General features: G+C 35.6%; 1 protein-coding gene across 2 annotated transcripts in view; it reads right to left on the bottom strand.

Annotated features, from left to right (window-relative positions):
* Positions 1 to 19,635, bottom strand: part of LOC150105354 (uncharacterized) — a 129,340-nt gene that overhangs the window by 46,721 nt on the left and 62,984 nt on the right. For both annotated transcript variants that reach the window (XM_090394090.1, XM_090394091.1), the window contains exon 4: positions 14,683 to 14,931. In XM_090394090.1, coding sequence (XP_090250216.1) covers positions 14,683 to 14,931 — 249 coding nt within the window. The remainder of the gene's footprint in view (positions 1 to 14,682; positions 14,932 to 19,635) is intronic.

Here is a 19,635-nt window from a genome sequence, read left to right as displayed (position 1 = left end):
TAATAACGTGTTTTATGTCGTTGTTTGTTTCGTGTACATACTTGGCATGGCTTTGTTGGGCGATTCTTTTTTCTGTAAGTGGTAAAATTTCAAATAATGAAGATCCCGAATCCTGCTGATATTCTGTGATGCTGTAAGCTCATCCATTCCAACAAAAACTGAGATAAATTGATCTCTAAATTTTAAGGAATAAAAATAAACGGAAGAATCATTAATAACTTAAGATATGCAGATGATGTAGTGGTGATGGCAGAAAGTGAAAATGGGTTACAACAAATTATTCAAAGAATTGAAAACTCTTGTAAAGAGTATGGACTAAGAATTAACACAAAAAAGACCAAGATAATGATAATGGGTAGAAAAATAGGAGATAATGTAAAAATAAGATGTAGAGGAAAGATTTTAGAAGAAGTGGAAAGATTTCAATATTTAGGTAGCTGGATCTCAAAAGAAAGGAACTTCAGAGTTAAACATTAGAAACAGAATGGGCAAAGCTAAATCGGCATTTATGGAAATTAAGAGAATTTTAATAAACAAGAACACTAAAATAGGTGTTAGAATTGGAATAGTTAAAGCAACAGTTTGGAGTATTGTAAGTTATGGAAGTGAGTCATAGACACTCAGAAAGAGAGATATGGAAAGAATTAATGCATTGGAAATGTGGTGTTGTAGAAAGATGGAAAAGATTAGCTATACAGAAAGAATATAAAATCAAGAAGTTTTAAGACTAGTTGGGATGGAAAGAACACTGCTAAAGAATATTATGCAAAGAAAGACCAGATTTGCAGGACATCTTCTGAGAGGTTCTTCGGGACAACTGACAAGAACTATATTACAAGGAAAAGTTGAGGGGAAGAGAAGACATGGAACACCAACTAGAGTGGTTTAATGACATCATGGAATGACTGGTTTAAGAATGATGGAAGTGACAGACAGAGAGAAATGGAGAAGAGCTGCTCATCTGCTGCAACCCTCTTGCTAGAGGATGCTACCGGATGACGACAAAATTTTAACGCTGTCATTGCGTTTCCAGTAATTATATTTTAAAATTTATGAGCATTTTGAATGTATATATCAAAAATGCGTATTGCCAATTTCTTTGGCCATCTAATTGTCTTTCATAAGGCAGAATAGTAAGAAAGCATTTAATCAGAAAGACCGATGCCCTACCCAAATTACAGTCCCTAACGATATTTGGTTTTAATTGAATTTTACCATTCCGATTTTTTGCTTCAACCATTTCAAATTTGTGCATATTTGAAATGGAAAGAACTTCTCTCTTATCCTTCCATTTGGGATGATGAATTCATTAAATTCATTATCGCTCATATTAGCACAAGCTTCTAATTCTTTATCAGTAAGTTCTCTTTTACTGATCACGGCAAAACTGAAGGTTTTTAGAGACTAGATGCAATAAACACAGTCGTCAGCGCATGTAATATATAGGTGGGGGTGATACGAGATTAATCGTAGTTGATGTATGAAATAAAATTCTGTCTGATAAGCCAGCTACGAGATTACTCATAGTGATCTTGAAGATGCAAAAGCGCTTGGCGTGCGGGAACAAACTATGCCCGAGGAGCGTGGCAGCGAACGTGTTAAACAGAATGAGAGAGAAAGAGTTAGGAAAATATTTGTTTGATGCAAGGAGAAGACTCAGGAGATCAAGTTCATGGCTGATTGATGCATGTATTAAATCTCGTCACTTAAGACTGAAGTGGAAGCTCTGACAATATTGGCGTCCTGACAAATAAATTAATTTGAAAGAAAATTATTCATACGTTAACAATGTATTATCAGTGTTTTGTACATCCTCCATATGCATACATGTAATAATTTGAGAAAGATGTGCATTGTTTTAAACCAACTTGAAGAATATGGCTATTAACAATAACAATTAACGACTTCTGTTTTCATTATATGAATGTATGCACATTTTTATGAAGTAACAAGAAATTGTCAACAAGTAATCTGTGTCCTGGACAGAATTCAGCAGGAACATGATATTAGTCCAACCCTTTGCTTCAAAAGATTACTTGTTGAATATTTTATGTCTGGGATTAATTTTCCTCTCTGCTGTTTAGATCTTTAATATACCCGGCTCTTCTTTACGTCAGTTAGCCTTCTAATAAGGCCAAAAATTTGTGTTTTTCTTTATTACTAGAACTACTTATAACTGGCTCTCCCCTCGTCAAGAAATCTGTCTTTAAGTTCAGTGATGAATACAATAGCTACTCTGAACCCTGCTTGGCATCTGGCACCTGCATCCTATACTTAGAAGATTGCTTGTTTTACAAGGGTGTTCTGAAAGTTGTCGGCCTGACAATGAAAAAACGAATTTATAATTTCAAAATTATTTTTATTTTTCAACATAATCTCCCTTAAGACTAATACATTTATTCCAGCGATGCTCCAGTGCCATTATCCCGTTCCTGTAGTGGTTCTCAGCAAGATCTGCAAAATATCCCTCTACAGCTGCCATCACCTCTTGATTTGAAGAAAAACACTGACTAGCGAGGAAGAGTTTTAGTTTTGGGAAACGGCAGAAGTTAGAGAGAGAGCCAAATCTGTGGAATAGGGTGGATGTTCCAATAATTCATGCAGATCCCTTAATTTTCCCATTGCCAAAACACCTTTGTGGGCAGGTGCACTGTCCTGATGAAAGATGTTTTTTCCTTCTGCAAACAGTGTCTTTTCTCACAAATTTTTTCGTCTAGCCTGGTTAAAAGATCTGAATCATATTCCCCAGTTATTGTTTTACCCTTTTCAAGTTAATTAATAAACAAAATGCTTTTAGCATCCCCAAACACAGATGCTATGAACTTTACTGCTGATGGAACCGACTGTCTTCTTTTGGCACTGATTCTGGTGTGTAATGGTGAATCCAAGTCTGATGCATAGTAATAAATCGACGCACAAAATCAGTTTTATTCTTGTTAACACGTTTCAAGCACTGTTCAGAGATTTTCATCTCTGAACAGTGCTTCATCTCCAAGTAAAGATCAAAAACTTCCAAACGTTTTTGATTTGCTGTGAGCAAATGCAGCATCTAGCGCAAAGCTTTTTCATTTGCAATTCTTCATGCAAAATATATCCTACATGTTCTTTTGAAATGCCTATAGTCTCAGCAATTTCATGCACTTTGACTCACTGGTCATCCAATACCATATCGTGCACTTGATCAATGATTTCTGGTGTTGTCACACTTTTTGGACGTCCTTCACGTGGATCATCTTCAAGGCTGGTACAGCCTAAAACATTTAACCTTGGCAGCCCATTCGTTAATTGTCAAAAACAAAGGAGAAGAGTACCCATAAACGTTTATGAACTTCGAATGAATTTCTTTTGGCGTTAAACCTTCTTTTACAAAGAATTTTATAACTGTACGATACTTGATTTTATCCATTTCAAGGGATACAGACAACACTTTTGCTTCAGACATCTGTATAAAACAAACTACTTGATAGAATGACTTGCAATTTCACATGGATGCTTATGACAGATGTACCAACTTAGAAAAAAAAAAATTTGCTGATAGCGTTGCCATCTATAATTGAGTCCAAGAACTTTTCAGACCATCCTCATAGTCTGTGTTTAGTCTCAGTAACACCACAGCTTCTCCGTCACTTATCATCTGCATGGATCATTAAGAATAGTGACATTAAACTATGTCCATGCAAAGAATAATCAGTTCTTTATTCTATGCAGATATTTTTCTCTGAAGTAAATCTGCTATGACTCAAAGCCTTTAACCAAAACGAAATAGCTGTGATAAACTTGGTATGAAAATTAGTAATTAAAAGGAACTATGAAAATAGGAAAGAAAAGAGAAACTGCATTCTCTACATTGAAATTACAGAACAAAACATTTCAGCTATGTGCAATTTTTAATGAACTTATGCTAGCAGTGTACAAAAGCTTTCCAGCTGATTTTAACATATAGATCGGGGAGACTAGTACAAATAAAATAGTTGATCAAACAATAGGAATCCATAGTAGTGTCAGTAGGTTGGCTAACTTAAGGTTTATTGGCGCAAGGACAGCAAAGATCGTACTGTGTCATAGCAAAGGTCACAGAGGCACATAAGGTATTACTAACGTTATAAAGAAATAAATTAATAATATATGTACAAAAAATTAAGTTAAGCAATGTAGTATCTATATATAAATAGAATTTATAATCAGATGTGTTTGTATAGATTAATCATTTGTAAAAAGTTGTTTTTACTTGGTTGTTCAAGTCTGATAACATCTGTCTGAGTATATACATTATTCTAGTGAATGGATACACTAACCATTCTCCAGCCTCTTGTCTGGAGAATGGTTAGTGTATCCATTCTCCAGACAAGAGGCTGCAGGTTCGAATCCTGCCAAGGACATGGATGTTTGTGATTGTCCTACTATCCAATTACTATTTGTACTGTTGTGACCAATGTCCTGCCACAGTATGGCCTTTGATGTCTTTGTGCCACAAAAAACAAATAAAAAAAAATTAAAGTATATGGTTCAGCCAGTTAAATAAAAATTTCACTTTTCTCTCGCGTGAAATGCTGCCACTCCACCAGAATATGATGTATTTTTCACACATAGGTGGGTCCTCAGCCCTCGGTAAATAAGAATGCATATGATGAATGTGAGGAGCTGAAGGATCTTCTTCAGCCATAGCCAAGTTAACCTGTCTTGGGAGTGGACAGTAGGGTTTTTCCTAGTTTATCCTGGGGTTTTTTTCCTCCTGTAAAGCAGGCAAACCAGTCTTGAGAACTCAACACTACAGACATAGGATACACCGGGGCATAAGGCTGACCACCTTATCCTGTGAACGGTTTGAGGTTCGATGATTAATTAACCCTCGGCACTGCAAGGTAAAAGAGGGTAAAAGGAAGATGAGATGAGATGATATGATGAATGTGACCTATGCAGAACCTAGCAAGAACAACTTCTCTTCTGTTTCCTTGTTGATTAGACTGCCAATGCTTAATTTCAGGCAATTTGTCAGTGATTCCTTCATGATGACTGCCACTGGACAGCTTTGATTTTATAAAATGTCTGTAGTCTGTACAGGAAAATGTCAAACAATATGCGAAAAAAGGATGCACTGATCTAGCAGCTAAATCCAACACAGCCAAACATAAAAATTATGGATCTTCATTGTGTACAACAGTTGTAACACCTCACAAAGCACTGGATGTGGATTGTAAGCCTGTAAAAAACTCAGAGTGTATATAAATTACATGCTTTTAGTAGTGGTTTTCTTTTATATGTATAAGTGCAAGCTGAAAGGCATGCAACTGTGTTGTATAGTTAATGCAATCTAGTGGGATCTGGTTGGAGATAGTAATATCAGGAATCACAAGCTAACAGAGATCTCTGATCTTAAGCTATCAATATAAATGAGCAAGAAATCAGAGCGGCTGATCTGTGTGCACTGAACAACTGAAGGTAGAGACATGATGGTATATAAGACTTTTGTAGTTGACAAAGGTAAATGTCAATATTCATGCAAATAGCTTCCATAATCTCTAACATGCAAACTAAAAGGACATATGGCAGTCTGATGTGTTCAAGCTTACCAATGCAGAGAAAAGAGACTAGTCCATGTAGGATGGTGTTCATAGCTGGAACCAAATGACCATCCCTATGGATAAGGATATGACTCATACCTGTCACTCACTGACCTTTAAGCTCAGAACACATCTTCTCATCAGGAACAGAGTTTCTGAGATTACTCTTCAAGTAGAGTTGAGTGTTTAATGAGGTGTTACTGTAATTGGTATTCCTAGCCACTAACAATGCTCTGAGGAGTTTCAGAATGTTGTTGATATGAAGTTTCTACAAGGATATCACCAAAAAACATAATTTAACTGTTTTCAGAGGACCTGGCAGTTATTCTAAACCCTACTGAATAAAGAAAGGTGACATTTTCCCAATTAGCTTTTCACTTATTGCATGGATGATTAGGAAAAAACCAGTACATTTATATTGGCATCGCATCTTTTGTTTCTTACTTCTATAATTGGGATGCTTATCAAGGCTGGATAACTGGGAGAAGACTCCCACATGACCTTCCTGTGATGCAACCTGTTGGGTATCTACCTAGATACTGAATGAATGAGGATGGGCTGGTAATTTGAGATTTAGCCAACCAAATTGTATTCTTATTGGCTTAAGCCATAACTCAAAATGATGGAATCTCATGCTGGCAGGGGAATCATCCGGTTAAATGAGGCCTCTGTTATTTTCATCAGGAAACCAGGACGAACAGCAAAAAGTCAGCTACTGAAATAAACCCAAACCACAACTCAACACCTGCAAAGATCAAGATTGGCACCAGCAGCATAAGCATCAGTAAGAAAGAAATGGAACCAGCAGATGAATTGGATAAGTACAAGATCGATATAATAGGGGTTACCAAAACAGGTGAGATCTTTCTAAGCAACAAATACAAGACATTAGTTATATATTCAGGAAATAACAATCAGGGAAAAGGAGCAAGTTATAATATTAAATACTAAATATGAGGATAATCTTTTTTGAATGGCAGGCAACATCAAGTAGAGTAATGTGGACTAATATCAGAATGGGGAACTGGACAATGAGATTTATTTGTTCTTATGGTCCCACAGAAGGTTCCAATAAGGAAGAAGGAAAGGAATTTTTTGAGACATTAGAGAAAGCAGCTGGCACAACAAAAAAGGAAAAATTGATCCTTGTTGGAGATCTAAACAGCAAAGAAGGAATTTGATGTTTTAAGGATACTTGTGACAAAGACTGAATAATATATGCAAGTAAACACAAGAAAGATATTTAGTTAACCAAATATTTCAGTCTGGAAATAGCAGACCATCTTCAGTGGCACTACAAGAAAACAGTTTTAAAAAAAATACAAGGTGGAATACTAACAATAGATCATTTAAAAATAGAACAAGCCATGTGATGTTATATCACTAAGTATTAAAGGGAATATTTTAAAGCAGAGACATGATTGAAATAAAGATATTAATTAATAATATTAAATAAAATTAATATGAATGAATGAGTTATCCTGATTAGACTTTCCCAGATTTTTGATATAGATATACAGTCATTCTGATTCAGGTTAGGACAATGGAGTAAGGCCGCTACGCTTTCTTTGAATAAGCATTCAAATTTATAACGGGATCTAAGTAAGAGGTGAGTTTTTCACCAAAGGATGTTGTGGTTAGTTTCAGTCCCGTGCTGAGCCAATCCAGATTTTTCAAGTTTGTTGTGATGAATAGAGGATTGATTTTCTTGGATTCTTTTTTCAAGAGAACGTCCAGTTTGTCAAATTCCCTGCACAGTTGCAGGGAATTTGATAAACTCCAGGAAGAGATATAGTTGAGCATTTGTCTTTAGAAGGAAAATGGGAAGATAATTTGTTAATAGGTGAATACGTAGCTGTTAACTCATATTTCTTCAGAATTCTTGTCATAGGTTCTGAAATCCCGGAGATGCATGGAATTGGAACTCGACGTATTGAATTTTCGTTGTTTTGTGGTGGATTATAAGAATCAAGAAGATGTTGAATACTCTTTTCGGAAAAGCCATTGAGTTTCATGTGTTGTTGGATAGTAGAAAGTTCTTTCTGTAGAAAATTAGAAGTAGAACAATTACTTTTGGCTCTTCTGATTAGACATTTTATGATTCCTGTTTTTTTTTTGCCAAGGACGATGGGCTGATTCTTTAAGAATATAACGACCTGTGAACGTTGGTTTTCTGTAAACTGTAGTTGTAAGAGTATTTGAAGGTGACCAGATGAGGAGAACATCTAAAAAAGATAACTGGTTGTTTTCTTCCATTTCCACAGTAAACTTTATACGATGATGTAAGGAATTGATACTATTTAAAAAAGAAGGGTCAGAAGTAAAACACTTGACCAAAGACTAGAGACCACAGATATGAGTGTCCTGAGAAAGATTAGAGGCGTGAACAGATGGCATCAAAGGCAATATCATATTAAAAACGAGGATATTAGAAAAGCACTTGACATTGTCAGCATCCAGGAATGCGTTAGCAGAGCTAATCTCAGGTGGTATGGTCACTTAAATAGGGAGAGGAAAGATTAGCAAAACAAGTGTTCTCTGCCAGGTTGGCAGAGAAATGACCCAGAGGAAGACCAAGATATAGGTGGATTGATACAGTACAAAGTGCCTTAGAGGATAGAAATATAAGATCTGATACGATCCAGAGGAAGATCAAGATATAGGTGGATTGATACAGTACAAAGTGCCTTAGACGATAGAAATATAAGATCTGATAATGTTGGCGTCTTGACAAGTAACAGACTGATTGGGGGGAAAATTGTAGATAGGAAGTTAGTAATGATGTAATTTTTTCATGTAGTACTATCATATCCTGTACAAGAGTACATGGCAGAAATTTGATGATGATGGTAAGGAGTCTTTGTTGTGTGGCCATACAGTAAAGATGTCATCTATATATCTTACCCAAAAGGATGGTTGAGGGAAAATACATGAGAAGAGGACTTTTTCTAGATGTTCTAAATAAAAGTTGGCTAAAGCAGGAGAAAGAGAGAGGACTTCCCATGGCCATTCCTTCTACTTGGCTGTAAAATTTGTTTTGACATAAGAAATATCCGGAGTGTATTACGAAATCGAATAGTTTTATAATGTCTTCTGGAAAGATTTAAAGTCTCCTTGAGAGGTACATTTGTATATAAAAATTCTATATCAAAGCTCACATAAGATCTGTAGGTTGCAACGAGACATTTTTTAATTTTTCTAAGAAATATGAAGAGTTTTTTAGAAAGGAACTAGAGTTGCCTATGTGAGATTTCAATAATTTAGCTAGATATTTGGCTATACGGTAAGCAGGAGAATCAATACAATCTACTATTGGACGAAGACGAAAGTCAATTTTATGTATTTTAGGAAGACCATAAAATCTAGGAGGTCTTGCAAAATGAGTTTTAAGTCTTTCAATTCTGTCTCTATCTAAACTGAATGACTTCATCTAAGAGAGAATTTAATTTCTTTAGTTGTCTGTTGGTTGGATTATAATCAAGTTCTTGATAAGTGGAGCGATTTCGAAGTAAAAGAGAAACTTTTCTTCTATAATTTGCTGAGTCCATAACTACTGTTGCTTTACCCTTGTCTGCTTTGGTGATAATGAGGTGATTGTTTTTTCTGAAGGACTGTAAAGATTTCATTTCAGAAAGAGATATGTTGGAAGGTGGAAGTTTGGCCTTAAGTAAAGAAGAAGCGACTTCTAGGCGAAAAGCATTAGCTTTATCACTAGTTAGATGACTGAGATCCCGTTCAATGTTAAATAGGAAATCTAGACATGGTATCTTATTAGGAACAATAGAAAAATCATGTCCTTTTGAAGGATGAGGGTTTCACTATCAGTTAGAGGATGTCTGGATATATTGACAATCCAATTATCTGGAGTTTTGAAGGGCTTGAATTGTTTAGACGAAAGAGCTTCATATTTTCGGTTTAGATGTTGACTTAGTTTATTATATGCTCGTTGAGTAGAACGTTTAGCCACATTTATAACTGTGTGTGAAAGATGTGGATCCAAGTTTGTGGAAATATAGGTGCGAAGATCAGAAATATGATGACTGTGAATAGCAAGATCACGTTTAGCAGCTTTAAGTTGGTTACAGATTAAAGATAAACTGGTGTTCCAGTAAATATTATGAGCTCCAAGGGATTTTATAGTTTCTTTAATCTTAGCAAAATTGGGAATAATCTTGTTGTCGTGCCATTTTTTTTTAAAAATTGATCTTTCCTCACAACCTACCTTGTATAACTGAAAGTTTTCCTAATTTACTGGTTATTTTGGTGGCATTTTCCCCATGAAGGATTAAAATTTGATGTTTTAAGGATACTTGTGATGACATAAAGACTGAATAATATATGCACGTAAACACAAGAAAGATATTTAATTAACCAAATATTTCGGTGTGGAAATAGCATCATCATCCTTGTCAAAAAACAGGAATCATAAAATGTCTAATCAGAAGAGCCAAAACTAATTGTTCTACTTCTAATTTTCTACAGAAAGAACTTTCTACTATCCAACAACACATGAAACTCAATGGCTTTTCCGAAAAGAGTATTCAACATCTTCTTGATTCTTATAATCCACCACAAAACAACAAAGATTCAATACGTCGAGTTCCAATTCCATACATCTCCGGGATTTCAGAACCTATGACAAGAATTCTGAAGAAATATGAGTTAACAGCTACGTATTCACCTATTAACAAATTATCTTCCCATTTTCCTTCTCCTAAAGACAAACGCTCAACTATATCTCTTCCTGGAGTTTATCAAATTCCCTGCAATTGTGCAGAGAATTTGACAAACTGGACGTTCTCTTGAAAAAAGAATCCAAGAACATCAATCCTCCATTCATCACAACAAACTTGAAAAATCTGGATTGGCTCAGCACGGGATTGAAACTAACCACAACATCCTTTGGTCAAAAACTTGCCTCTTACATAGATTCCGTTATAAATTTGAACGTTTATTCAAAGAAAGCATAGAGGCCTTATTCCATCGTCCTAACCTGAATTGGAATGACTGTATATCTATATCAAAAATCTGGGAAAGTCTAATCAGGATAGCTCATTCATTCATATTAATTATGTTATTTAATATTATTAATTAATATCTTTATTTCAATCATGTCTCTACTTAAAAATATTCCCTTTAATACTCAGTGATATAACATAACGCTGCTTGCTATTTTTAAATGATCTATTGTTAGTATTCCACCTTGTATTTTTTTTTAAAACTGTTCTTGTAGTGCCACTGAAGATGGTCTGCTATTTCCAGACCGAAATATTTGGTTAATTAAATATCTTTATTGTGTTTACTTGCATATATTATTCAGCAAAGAAGGAAATAATTACCAGACATAAGAATGTTTTGGGAAAATTTGGAGAAAAGAGCAAAGCTAGTAATAACAGTAAGTACCCGCTAGATTTCTGCTCAGGACATGAAATAGTTATTACTAACACCATGTTCCAACATAAGAATGTGCACAAATTCACCTGGAGAGAAGATGAAAGGAATAAGAAAAGTCTCACTGACTATTGTAGACTGATGTTTTACCACTTTTTCAGGGCACAAGAGTGTACAGAGGATCTGAAATAGGAAGTGATCACCATATAATGTTCAGAAGGATAAAACTCATATTGAAAAGAAGGGTGTGTAAGAAAGTTTTGAAACGTTTCAAAGTTGAACAGATATCAGATGTGAACTGTAGAATCAAATACACAAACATTATTCAAGGAAAACTGAAAGTTTGGAAAAGAACCAAGCCTTGGAGAGTCAGTGGCAAACCCTAAAGAAAACTTTGATTCAGCCAGAGAGGCATGTGGTGAGGTAATCTGCAAAGACAGAAAAATCAGAACTCCACGGTTGACTCAGAAATTTAAAGAAGTAATCAAGGATAAGAAGAAAGCATATCGAAAATTCCTGGCAATTCCCCTTGTGCTCTTAGGGAATACAGAGAAATACATAAGAAAGCGAAGTATTGTGTAAAATTAGCTAAACGAAAGTCATGGGAAGACTTTGATAAGAACATTTAATATTAAATACCTGGAAGGTAGCAAAAAATTCTGGGGACTACTGAAAAAGTTCCGAAATGGAGGAAAGAGTACTGTAAAAGCAATCAGAGATAATAAAGGGGCCATGAAAACTTAGGATAAAGATATTCTTGATGTATGGAGTAATTACTTTAAAAGATTGCTGAAAGAAACAAGCAGTGACAGCATGGTGGTAGAAGACACTAACAGGAATGAATGCCATCTGAAATATATATTGGAACTTGAAGTAGAAAAAGCTATCACAAACCTGAAATGCAGCTGAAGTAAATAACATTTGACCAGAAATGTAAAATATCGAGGTATAAAAGTTTTACAGTGGCTACGCTGCGTAATTCAGAAGGGCTGGTCAGAGAGTCAAATTCTAGATGACTGGGGTAGAGACCTCATAGTACCCCATCTATAAAGGGAATAAAGCTGAATGACGGGAATTTCTCTACTTAGTGTTCCTGGTAAGATTTATGCAAATATTCTTGCAAAACAACTAAGAAAAATTGTGAAGCTTGAACGTCCATGGTCGCACCACATGGCAAACATGCTGTTGGATCTCAGTGATTGTGGTCTGGAATAAGGACTGTAAAAAAACTCAGAAGTAGAACCAAGAATATGGGAAGAAAGGCAAAGAAAAAAAAAAGAGGAAGAATGAAAAAGACCAGCCATCACTGAAGATTCCCCTCCACCATGAACAAGATACTCCACAGGAAGGGATAGATAAGTATACTTGGGAAAGTGAGCAAATGGCACTTACTGACCATATTAAAAATAATATAAATAAATAAATATATATACAGGGTGTTCGGGATAAATTTGACATATTTATAATTAATTACATTTTTCTGTAAGTTACATGTATTAACACACACTTCTCTTCATTTAAAAGTTTGGACCCTTCTTCATTCATATACAAGATGTCAGAAAGGATGGATAGCTGGAACCCACCTGAATCATGGAAGAGAATAACTTGTATCATGATGATTCGTGCCCGCCATCAAAATAAGGATATTACGACTGCTGCCCAATGCTCCCTGAATACAGTAAAAACAATCAGGCATGAACTAGAGACTTGCAATGGTGACTACGAGGATGTAGCAAGAAGAAAGATCCCTAGCAGACGATCTGATTGTGTTCGTACAGCAGAATTCCTCGCAAATATGCAGGAACAGGTGTTGAAGAACCCTGGCATTGGAATTCGGGCTTTGTTCGTGGAGTTGCTAACTGTAGTCAAGCCCTGGATAACAAGGGTAGCCAATGGTAGGCCGTATGTATGGCAGCAGGATTCGGCCCCTTGCCACACCTCTGGGAAAAGTCAAAAATGGTTGTCTGAAAATTTCTACGACTTCACCAGTCCAAATGTTTGGCCTCCAAACTCCCCAGACCTTAACCCCATGGATTATTTTGTATGGGGCGCAGTTGAAAAAGACACCAATCGCACTTCCAGTAATACAAAAGCCCAGTTAATGGATAAAATTAAAACCGTTTTTGCGGCCCTTTCCAGGGAGACTGTAGCATCAGCTTGTTCGAGGTTCCGAAGCAGAATTGAAGCTGTGATCGATGCTAATGGTGGTTATTTTGAGTAAATCTTGTTGATAGTATTGTAATTAACTCTGCCTGTAATGTTTTTTTGTCAATTCATTAAATTTAATAGATACAAAGAAGATTTTCTTTTTCCTTACGAAACTGTCAAATTTATCCCGAACACCCTGTGTATATATATATATATATATATATATATATGTTAAAGATACCAAGTAATTTAGTGATCGGAGCTTGTTCCACCTTTGCCACGAGTTGCCCTGATCCTGCACTACCTGTGGGATCAGATAGACTTGCATCAATTGCAGGCGCAAACTTGACTTTTAGTCTGTTTGTTTACTTGGGAAATGGAGTAAAACCAGGTTTAAAATTACTTGGTATCTTTAACATATTTATACCCAAGGTAAAAATACTTCCTATATATATATATATATATATATATAAAATAATAATAAAAAAAAAAAAGAAATTCAAAGATCTGTAAGCAATACTCATCTAAATTTATATTACTAACTCAATAATATTAAATTAAATCATTAATACTGAACATTAAATTACATTAAGTTAAATAATATTGACCATTTAGTGAAACGTGTTTGAAGAAACCATGGCAGAAAAATCAGATAGTTGGAGATACACGAGTGCTTCAAAAAACAGAAATAGCTGATGAGATCACAGATCAGACAATCAGTAATCTGGAATAAAATTATTAATAGAAAACTAATAAGGAAATTAACTGTGTGGTAACATGCTAAATAGTATGCCATCCCATGAGGAAGGTGGTCATGACAATCCCATATGGAATGATGGATGAAATCCATTCTGAAATCATATGTTGAAAAGTACTGGATTCCTGTTATTTTTGATAAGACTGATTTCAAAATAATTCTTAAGTAAAAATTTCTCCTCCATGATCTTTTTTTTAATAATGACCTTTCCAAACAGGGTAAAACCCAGCAGAATTTAGCTCTTATGTTCTTCATGTGCTAACATGAAGAACATAAGAGCTAAAAAGGTAACATGATGTGGTCAAAGTGAGATCACTGACTCAAAAAACTTCCTTTTTTCCTCTTTTACCTTGCAGTGTTGAGAGTTTTCTCTTCATTTAACTGCAGTCACACACAAGGATAAGTGGTTAGCCCTGTGCCTCTTGGTATATCCTATGTTGAGAACTGTTGAGCTCTCAAGGCCAGTGTTTTCCTGCTTGCAGGATGAAAAACTCCAGATAAACTGGGGAGAAAAATCCTACAAGTCTATGCCCAAGACCAGCTAACTTGGCTATGTCTGAGAAAGATCCTAAGCTCCACACATCAGTGATGGGAATCGAGCCCAGGACACTCCTTTCCCAGGCATATGGTTGAGAAGCACATAGCCACTCAGCTAACCGAGTGGCTATGCGCTTCCGATTACTACCGGAACCCAAAAGATTTTGGATATTAACAAGTTAATAACATTACTAAAAAAAATAAAATTAGAACTAAAAATGCAAAATTTGAAAAGTTCCTCCAGTATTGGAATTAGTGTTCCATATCTAATTATTATAAACAGCTTACTGTAATTAACTCCATAGGGTCCAGCCCTAAGTCATATACAAACAAAAGATGATCAGGAAAATGATGCTGATAAGATTTGAGGAAGCCAGCAAGCAGACTATCTTGTCCAGATGTGACTGCTGTAACAAAAACTGGCAAAGAAACATTGGTCCATGTGTGCGAAGGAAAAAGGCGAGGATGCTCAGTAAATCCTAGAACTTTTAGGTATCGTTCATCTGGAACAGGTTCTTTTTCGACAGGTTTAACCACCTAGAAAAACAAAAAATATATCAAAGAGAAATTACATAATGAATGGTAGAAAGTACTAAAACCAAAGCAAAAAAATAAATGTAATGCAATCTTCAGATGGTAACTATTATAAATATATGAACGGCAAATCTATAAATTTGCCTAATTCATAGAATCAAGAAACCGACACATGAATAAGGAAATTTTAAATGTGGTAACATGCCAACCAGTTTGCCATCCCTCAACAATGGACATCATGATGATTATCCCATATGGAATGATGGATGAAATTCTTTCTGAAATCATACCTGAAAAGTACTGGATTTCTGTTACTAATCTTGTAACAGAAATCCAGTAATTTTGTAACCTTCAAAAAGAAGAGATGGTCACAGACTCACCGCTGTGGTCTCTATTGTAACACACATAACAAACAATGTAATGCCAATAATGGTACTTTCTAATTATAATAGCAAAAAAGGTAGCAAATTTACTTACTATTACAAAATGCAGAAAAGCTCCAACTAGATCCCCATAGTACCAAAGCCCTTCGAAGCTCAATCTTGTCAACATTTTAGCAAGATGAGTTTGTAATCCCCCAAAAATGTTTGCTTCTGGGGAATTAAACAGTGGTTGCTAGGGCATTTACTTTTAACTTAAACTAGTCAAGTGAATTAAGCCATCTTAGAAAAGACGTAATTATTTGGAATTATGGCAGAACTGACTAAGGCAATGGGGACAGTGTCTTGTCTGTTAAATGCATGTGTTTTCAGTTTGCTTGTTTTGTTATCCTCCTTTTCATAGCCAGTATGAGACTGGCTATGAAAAAAAAGAGGGGGGGGGAGAGAGAGCAGATTCCTTAATGCTTATGATGAGTGGATGCTGAAATTTAATTGATCTGAAAACAGTTCAAGCATAACTGGAACTTTTCTTGGCTCCTCTTCAACACATCACTGATTTATAGCCATGTGGTATTGGATTTAAGTTTTTGGGATGATTAAGATATTGTTTTGGAATTTATTTTGATACTATGTAAGTAATAAAAATTATATCCATACTTTTTCTTCTCTTTCTCTAAACTTGATTTGTACTTTGATGGAATTTCAGAAAAAAGTGGATCTAGTCCAAATAAAATACAGTTTGGTTACTACCTTTAAACTGCAGTAATTAGCATCTCCTACCTATGCTATAAAGATCACTTCCAACTTTAATCTTCCCAAGTGTCCTGCAGCAGAAATATTGCTCATAAAAGGCCATCCTGGCAGGATAACCAACATTATACTTTTTACAAATTTATAACAAAGACCACATCAAGTTCTGCTATTACTGTCAGATATGCAAGGTGAGTGTTTTCCAACCTCAGTATAATAGCCTACATCTGAGAAATCCTATTCCTAAACCTTCAGCCCCAAAATCCCCAATAATGTCATCTGATTGGCTTCTTTTAAAATGAAGAGTTCTATCTTCTTACCAGTAGTTGGTTTTACTTATGTAGTGAGAACAACACTTATTGTATTTACACAATCACTGAGATAATTAATAAAATTATCTTCAGTGTTTCAAGCTTTATATCAACCTTGTCTTCAGAAGCACACACACACACAACATCAAAGCAACTAAGTCCTTGGCTACATAATGTTGGACTGTTAATACCCATCAAAACTGGTCTCAATGGTAACACAATAGTGTTGTTAAAAATAAGATCACTGATTATTTGAAGAAAATGATGCCAATTTTTAATACCTACCTATATCAGCCATTTATAATTTCACAAAAAGTGAAATCAAAAATGAAACTAAAGAATATTGAAAGATTATTTAATTGGATTCTGAAGTAGTGAAAAAAAAATTAACATTATTCTAGACAGCTAAGAATCTACCAGCTCTCCAAAATAACAAACACAGACGTGAAAAAGTAAATAGTCAACACTTATGAAAATTAAACTGTTCTTGATGATCAAACTCTTAGTTTTGACACCCATCTTCTTTATCAATATCCATCAATAACAATTCTCTTGTTGCAGAAGAAATTTCTGCCTGACACTACAGCACTTTTTTTGTCCGTGTACTCTGCTCATGTTATTTCACGTCGCAAAGTAACTTTAACCATCAAAAAGAAGAGATGGTCACAGACTCACCACTGTGTTCTCTATTGTAAACTTCTGAATCATCTGAGATGCCTTTGAATCTACAATTCTGCAACTTTTAAACCTAGTTTGACTTAGATACTGTTTTTGTAATTTGGCAATACAGCCACCAAGTTAAATATACTGATGTTCAAAAGCTAAGGACAAACTACATTTTTATCTGTATATGAAAAAATTTCCATGACTACAGCAAAATGTGGACATAAATTTATTACCAACATACTAATAAATTATATTACATAAAAAATGTGTTAAAAATTTCATACAAATTAAATTGCAATGTTTTTGGAAAAAGTTATAAATTTCTTAACGACGTACTTAATTAATGTCCAGTGCTTACAGAAAACTAAGAAGAGAGACATTTCAGTAATGAATACGTCCACCTTGAACTGCGATGCAGCTCTCACAATGCTGCCTTAACACCAAGCGATTCAGGAGTTCTTGAAGGAAACTGGCCCACTTCTCCTTCAGAGCAAGGATAAGGCCTTGGTTTTCTGAAGGCAAATTCTGAGCAGCAATGTGTCTCCCTTTGTGTCACATGCAGTTGAAATCTAAGGAGCATGCTGGCTGCTTGATTCACTTAATAACCTAAGTCTCCAAAAGTATCTCCACTGTTTGTGTTGTCATCCATAAAAATGAATTCTTTGCCTACAGCAACACAGAACAATCGAACATGATGTTGAAGAACTAACTTCATTGCAATATTATTCACCAGCCAGTCTCTTTTTACACCACTCGTAGATTAGTGCATCTATTAAGCATAATGCCCCTCCACCAGCCATAACCCAAGCACTGTTGTATCTATCCCTTTCAAGAACATTCTCATGATGGTAAGTAGTACCACTTTCATGCCAGATGAAGTGTCATCTGGAATCAGAGGAGAGACTAAAATAACTCATCTGTAAAGAGTACATTAACTCACTGGTGTCTTCTTCAATTTTTATGGATATAACATCACTGAAAACATGTTCTATGATGGGCTGTGGATAAAGTGACACACACTACAGGCCTTCAGGCATATAGGACTACTAGTCACAAATGTAGTACCACAGTTTGTTGTGATATCCATCTACCTGTGCTGGAATGGAGCCGACTTGCAAGCTGACCTGCTGTGATGTGTTAATTATCTTTTGCTGTTAAAACCAAAAATCTGTCTTCATGCTCCATGGTAGAGTGAGGGCAACCTATTAGCAAAAGTCTGGAACACATTCCATTGGTATGAAACAGTATTTGAAAGTGACCAGAGCCTGGATAAAACACTATGAGATTTCAAACTCTGTGGTAATATCAGCCATCCTGCAGTCTTCAAGCTTTCCAATAATTCTTAATCATCATCATCATCATTAAATTCTTGACATGTACCCTCAAGAAGTGTACAAGATATGATAGTACATGAAAAATTTACATCATTACTAACTTCCTATCTACAATTTTCCTCTAAATCAGTCTATTACTTGTCAAGACTCGAATATTATCATTATCAGATCTCATATTTCTATCGTATAAGGCACATTGTATCGTATCAATCCACCTATATCTTGGTCTTCCTCTGGATCGTTTTCCTAGCAGAGAACACTTGTTTTGCTAATCTTTCCTCGCCCATTCTGTTTAAGTGACCATACCAATTGAGATTAGCTCTGCTAACGCACTCCTGGATGCCGACAATGTCAAGTTCTTTCCTAATATCTTCGTTTTTAATACGATACTGCCATTGATGCCATCTGTTCACGCCCATAATCTTTCTCAGGACACTCATATCTGTGGTCTCTAGTCTTTGATCAAGTGTTTTACTTCTGACCCAGCTCTCAGATCCATAAGTTAAAACTGGTTTGAATACTGTCTTGTATACAGCTAATTTAGTGTTCCGACTAATTAGGCTTCTTATGTTGATAGTACCAATCTTGAACTCTGGTGATGTTGAGTTGGGGCGTGTTTTCAGATTTGTTCCAGTAACTGACTGTTCGTTCACCCTGGTTAACTGGCGAAAAGAACGGGGGCCTTGTTTAACCGGGCGACGCCCCAGCCGGCATGAAATTTTGTCATGTTGTACCATCATTTTTTATTTTGGTTTAACCAATGAGAATACAATTTGGTCAGCTAAATCCCAAATTGCCAGCCCATCCTCATTCATTCAGTATTCAGGTAGATACCCAACAGGGTGCACCCCAAGGTGATGATGATTGGACATTAGGTCAGAAGCCCTGGTCGGTTCTCCGCATTCCTTTAAAGGTTATGTGGAGGTCTCCTCTCAGTTATATAGCTTTGACCTTTAAGCACCGCAATAATTCTTTCAAACTTGAAATCATCTAGATGCCTTTGAGACATTATAAGACATCCAAGTTTGCAATTTTATTCCTTCATGAAAAGTTTCCTTTAAACACAACTCGCTTAGTGCAGCCTTTTATGTAATCGAGTGCTACCACATGACCTCTTTGAGCATAATTCAAAAATTTGAATGTTTACCTGCTTTTTACTCAAAATTGTCAGATATACAAATTGCACAAGCTGATTCATCTGAATTTCCCAGGACAAACACTGTTTGTCCTGGAAAAATTGATTTTGTATGTCGATTTATTACTATG

Source organism: Typopeltis vanoorti, chromosome 6, assembly GCF_054136105.1.
Source record: "Typopeltis vanoorti isolate ZY-2024b chromosome 6, IOZ_Tvanoo_1.0, whole genome shotgun sequence".
NCBI lineage: Eukaryota > Metazoa > Arthropoda > Arachnida > Uropygi > Thelyphonidae > Typopeltis > Typopeltis vanoorti.
The sequence above is the reverse complement of the archived record's forward strand: the minus strand, read 5'-3'. Positions and strand labels throughout refer to the sequence as shown.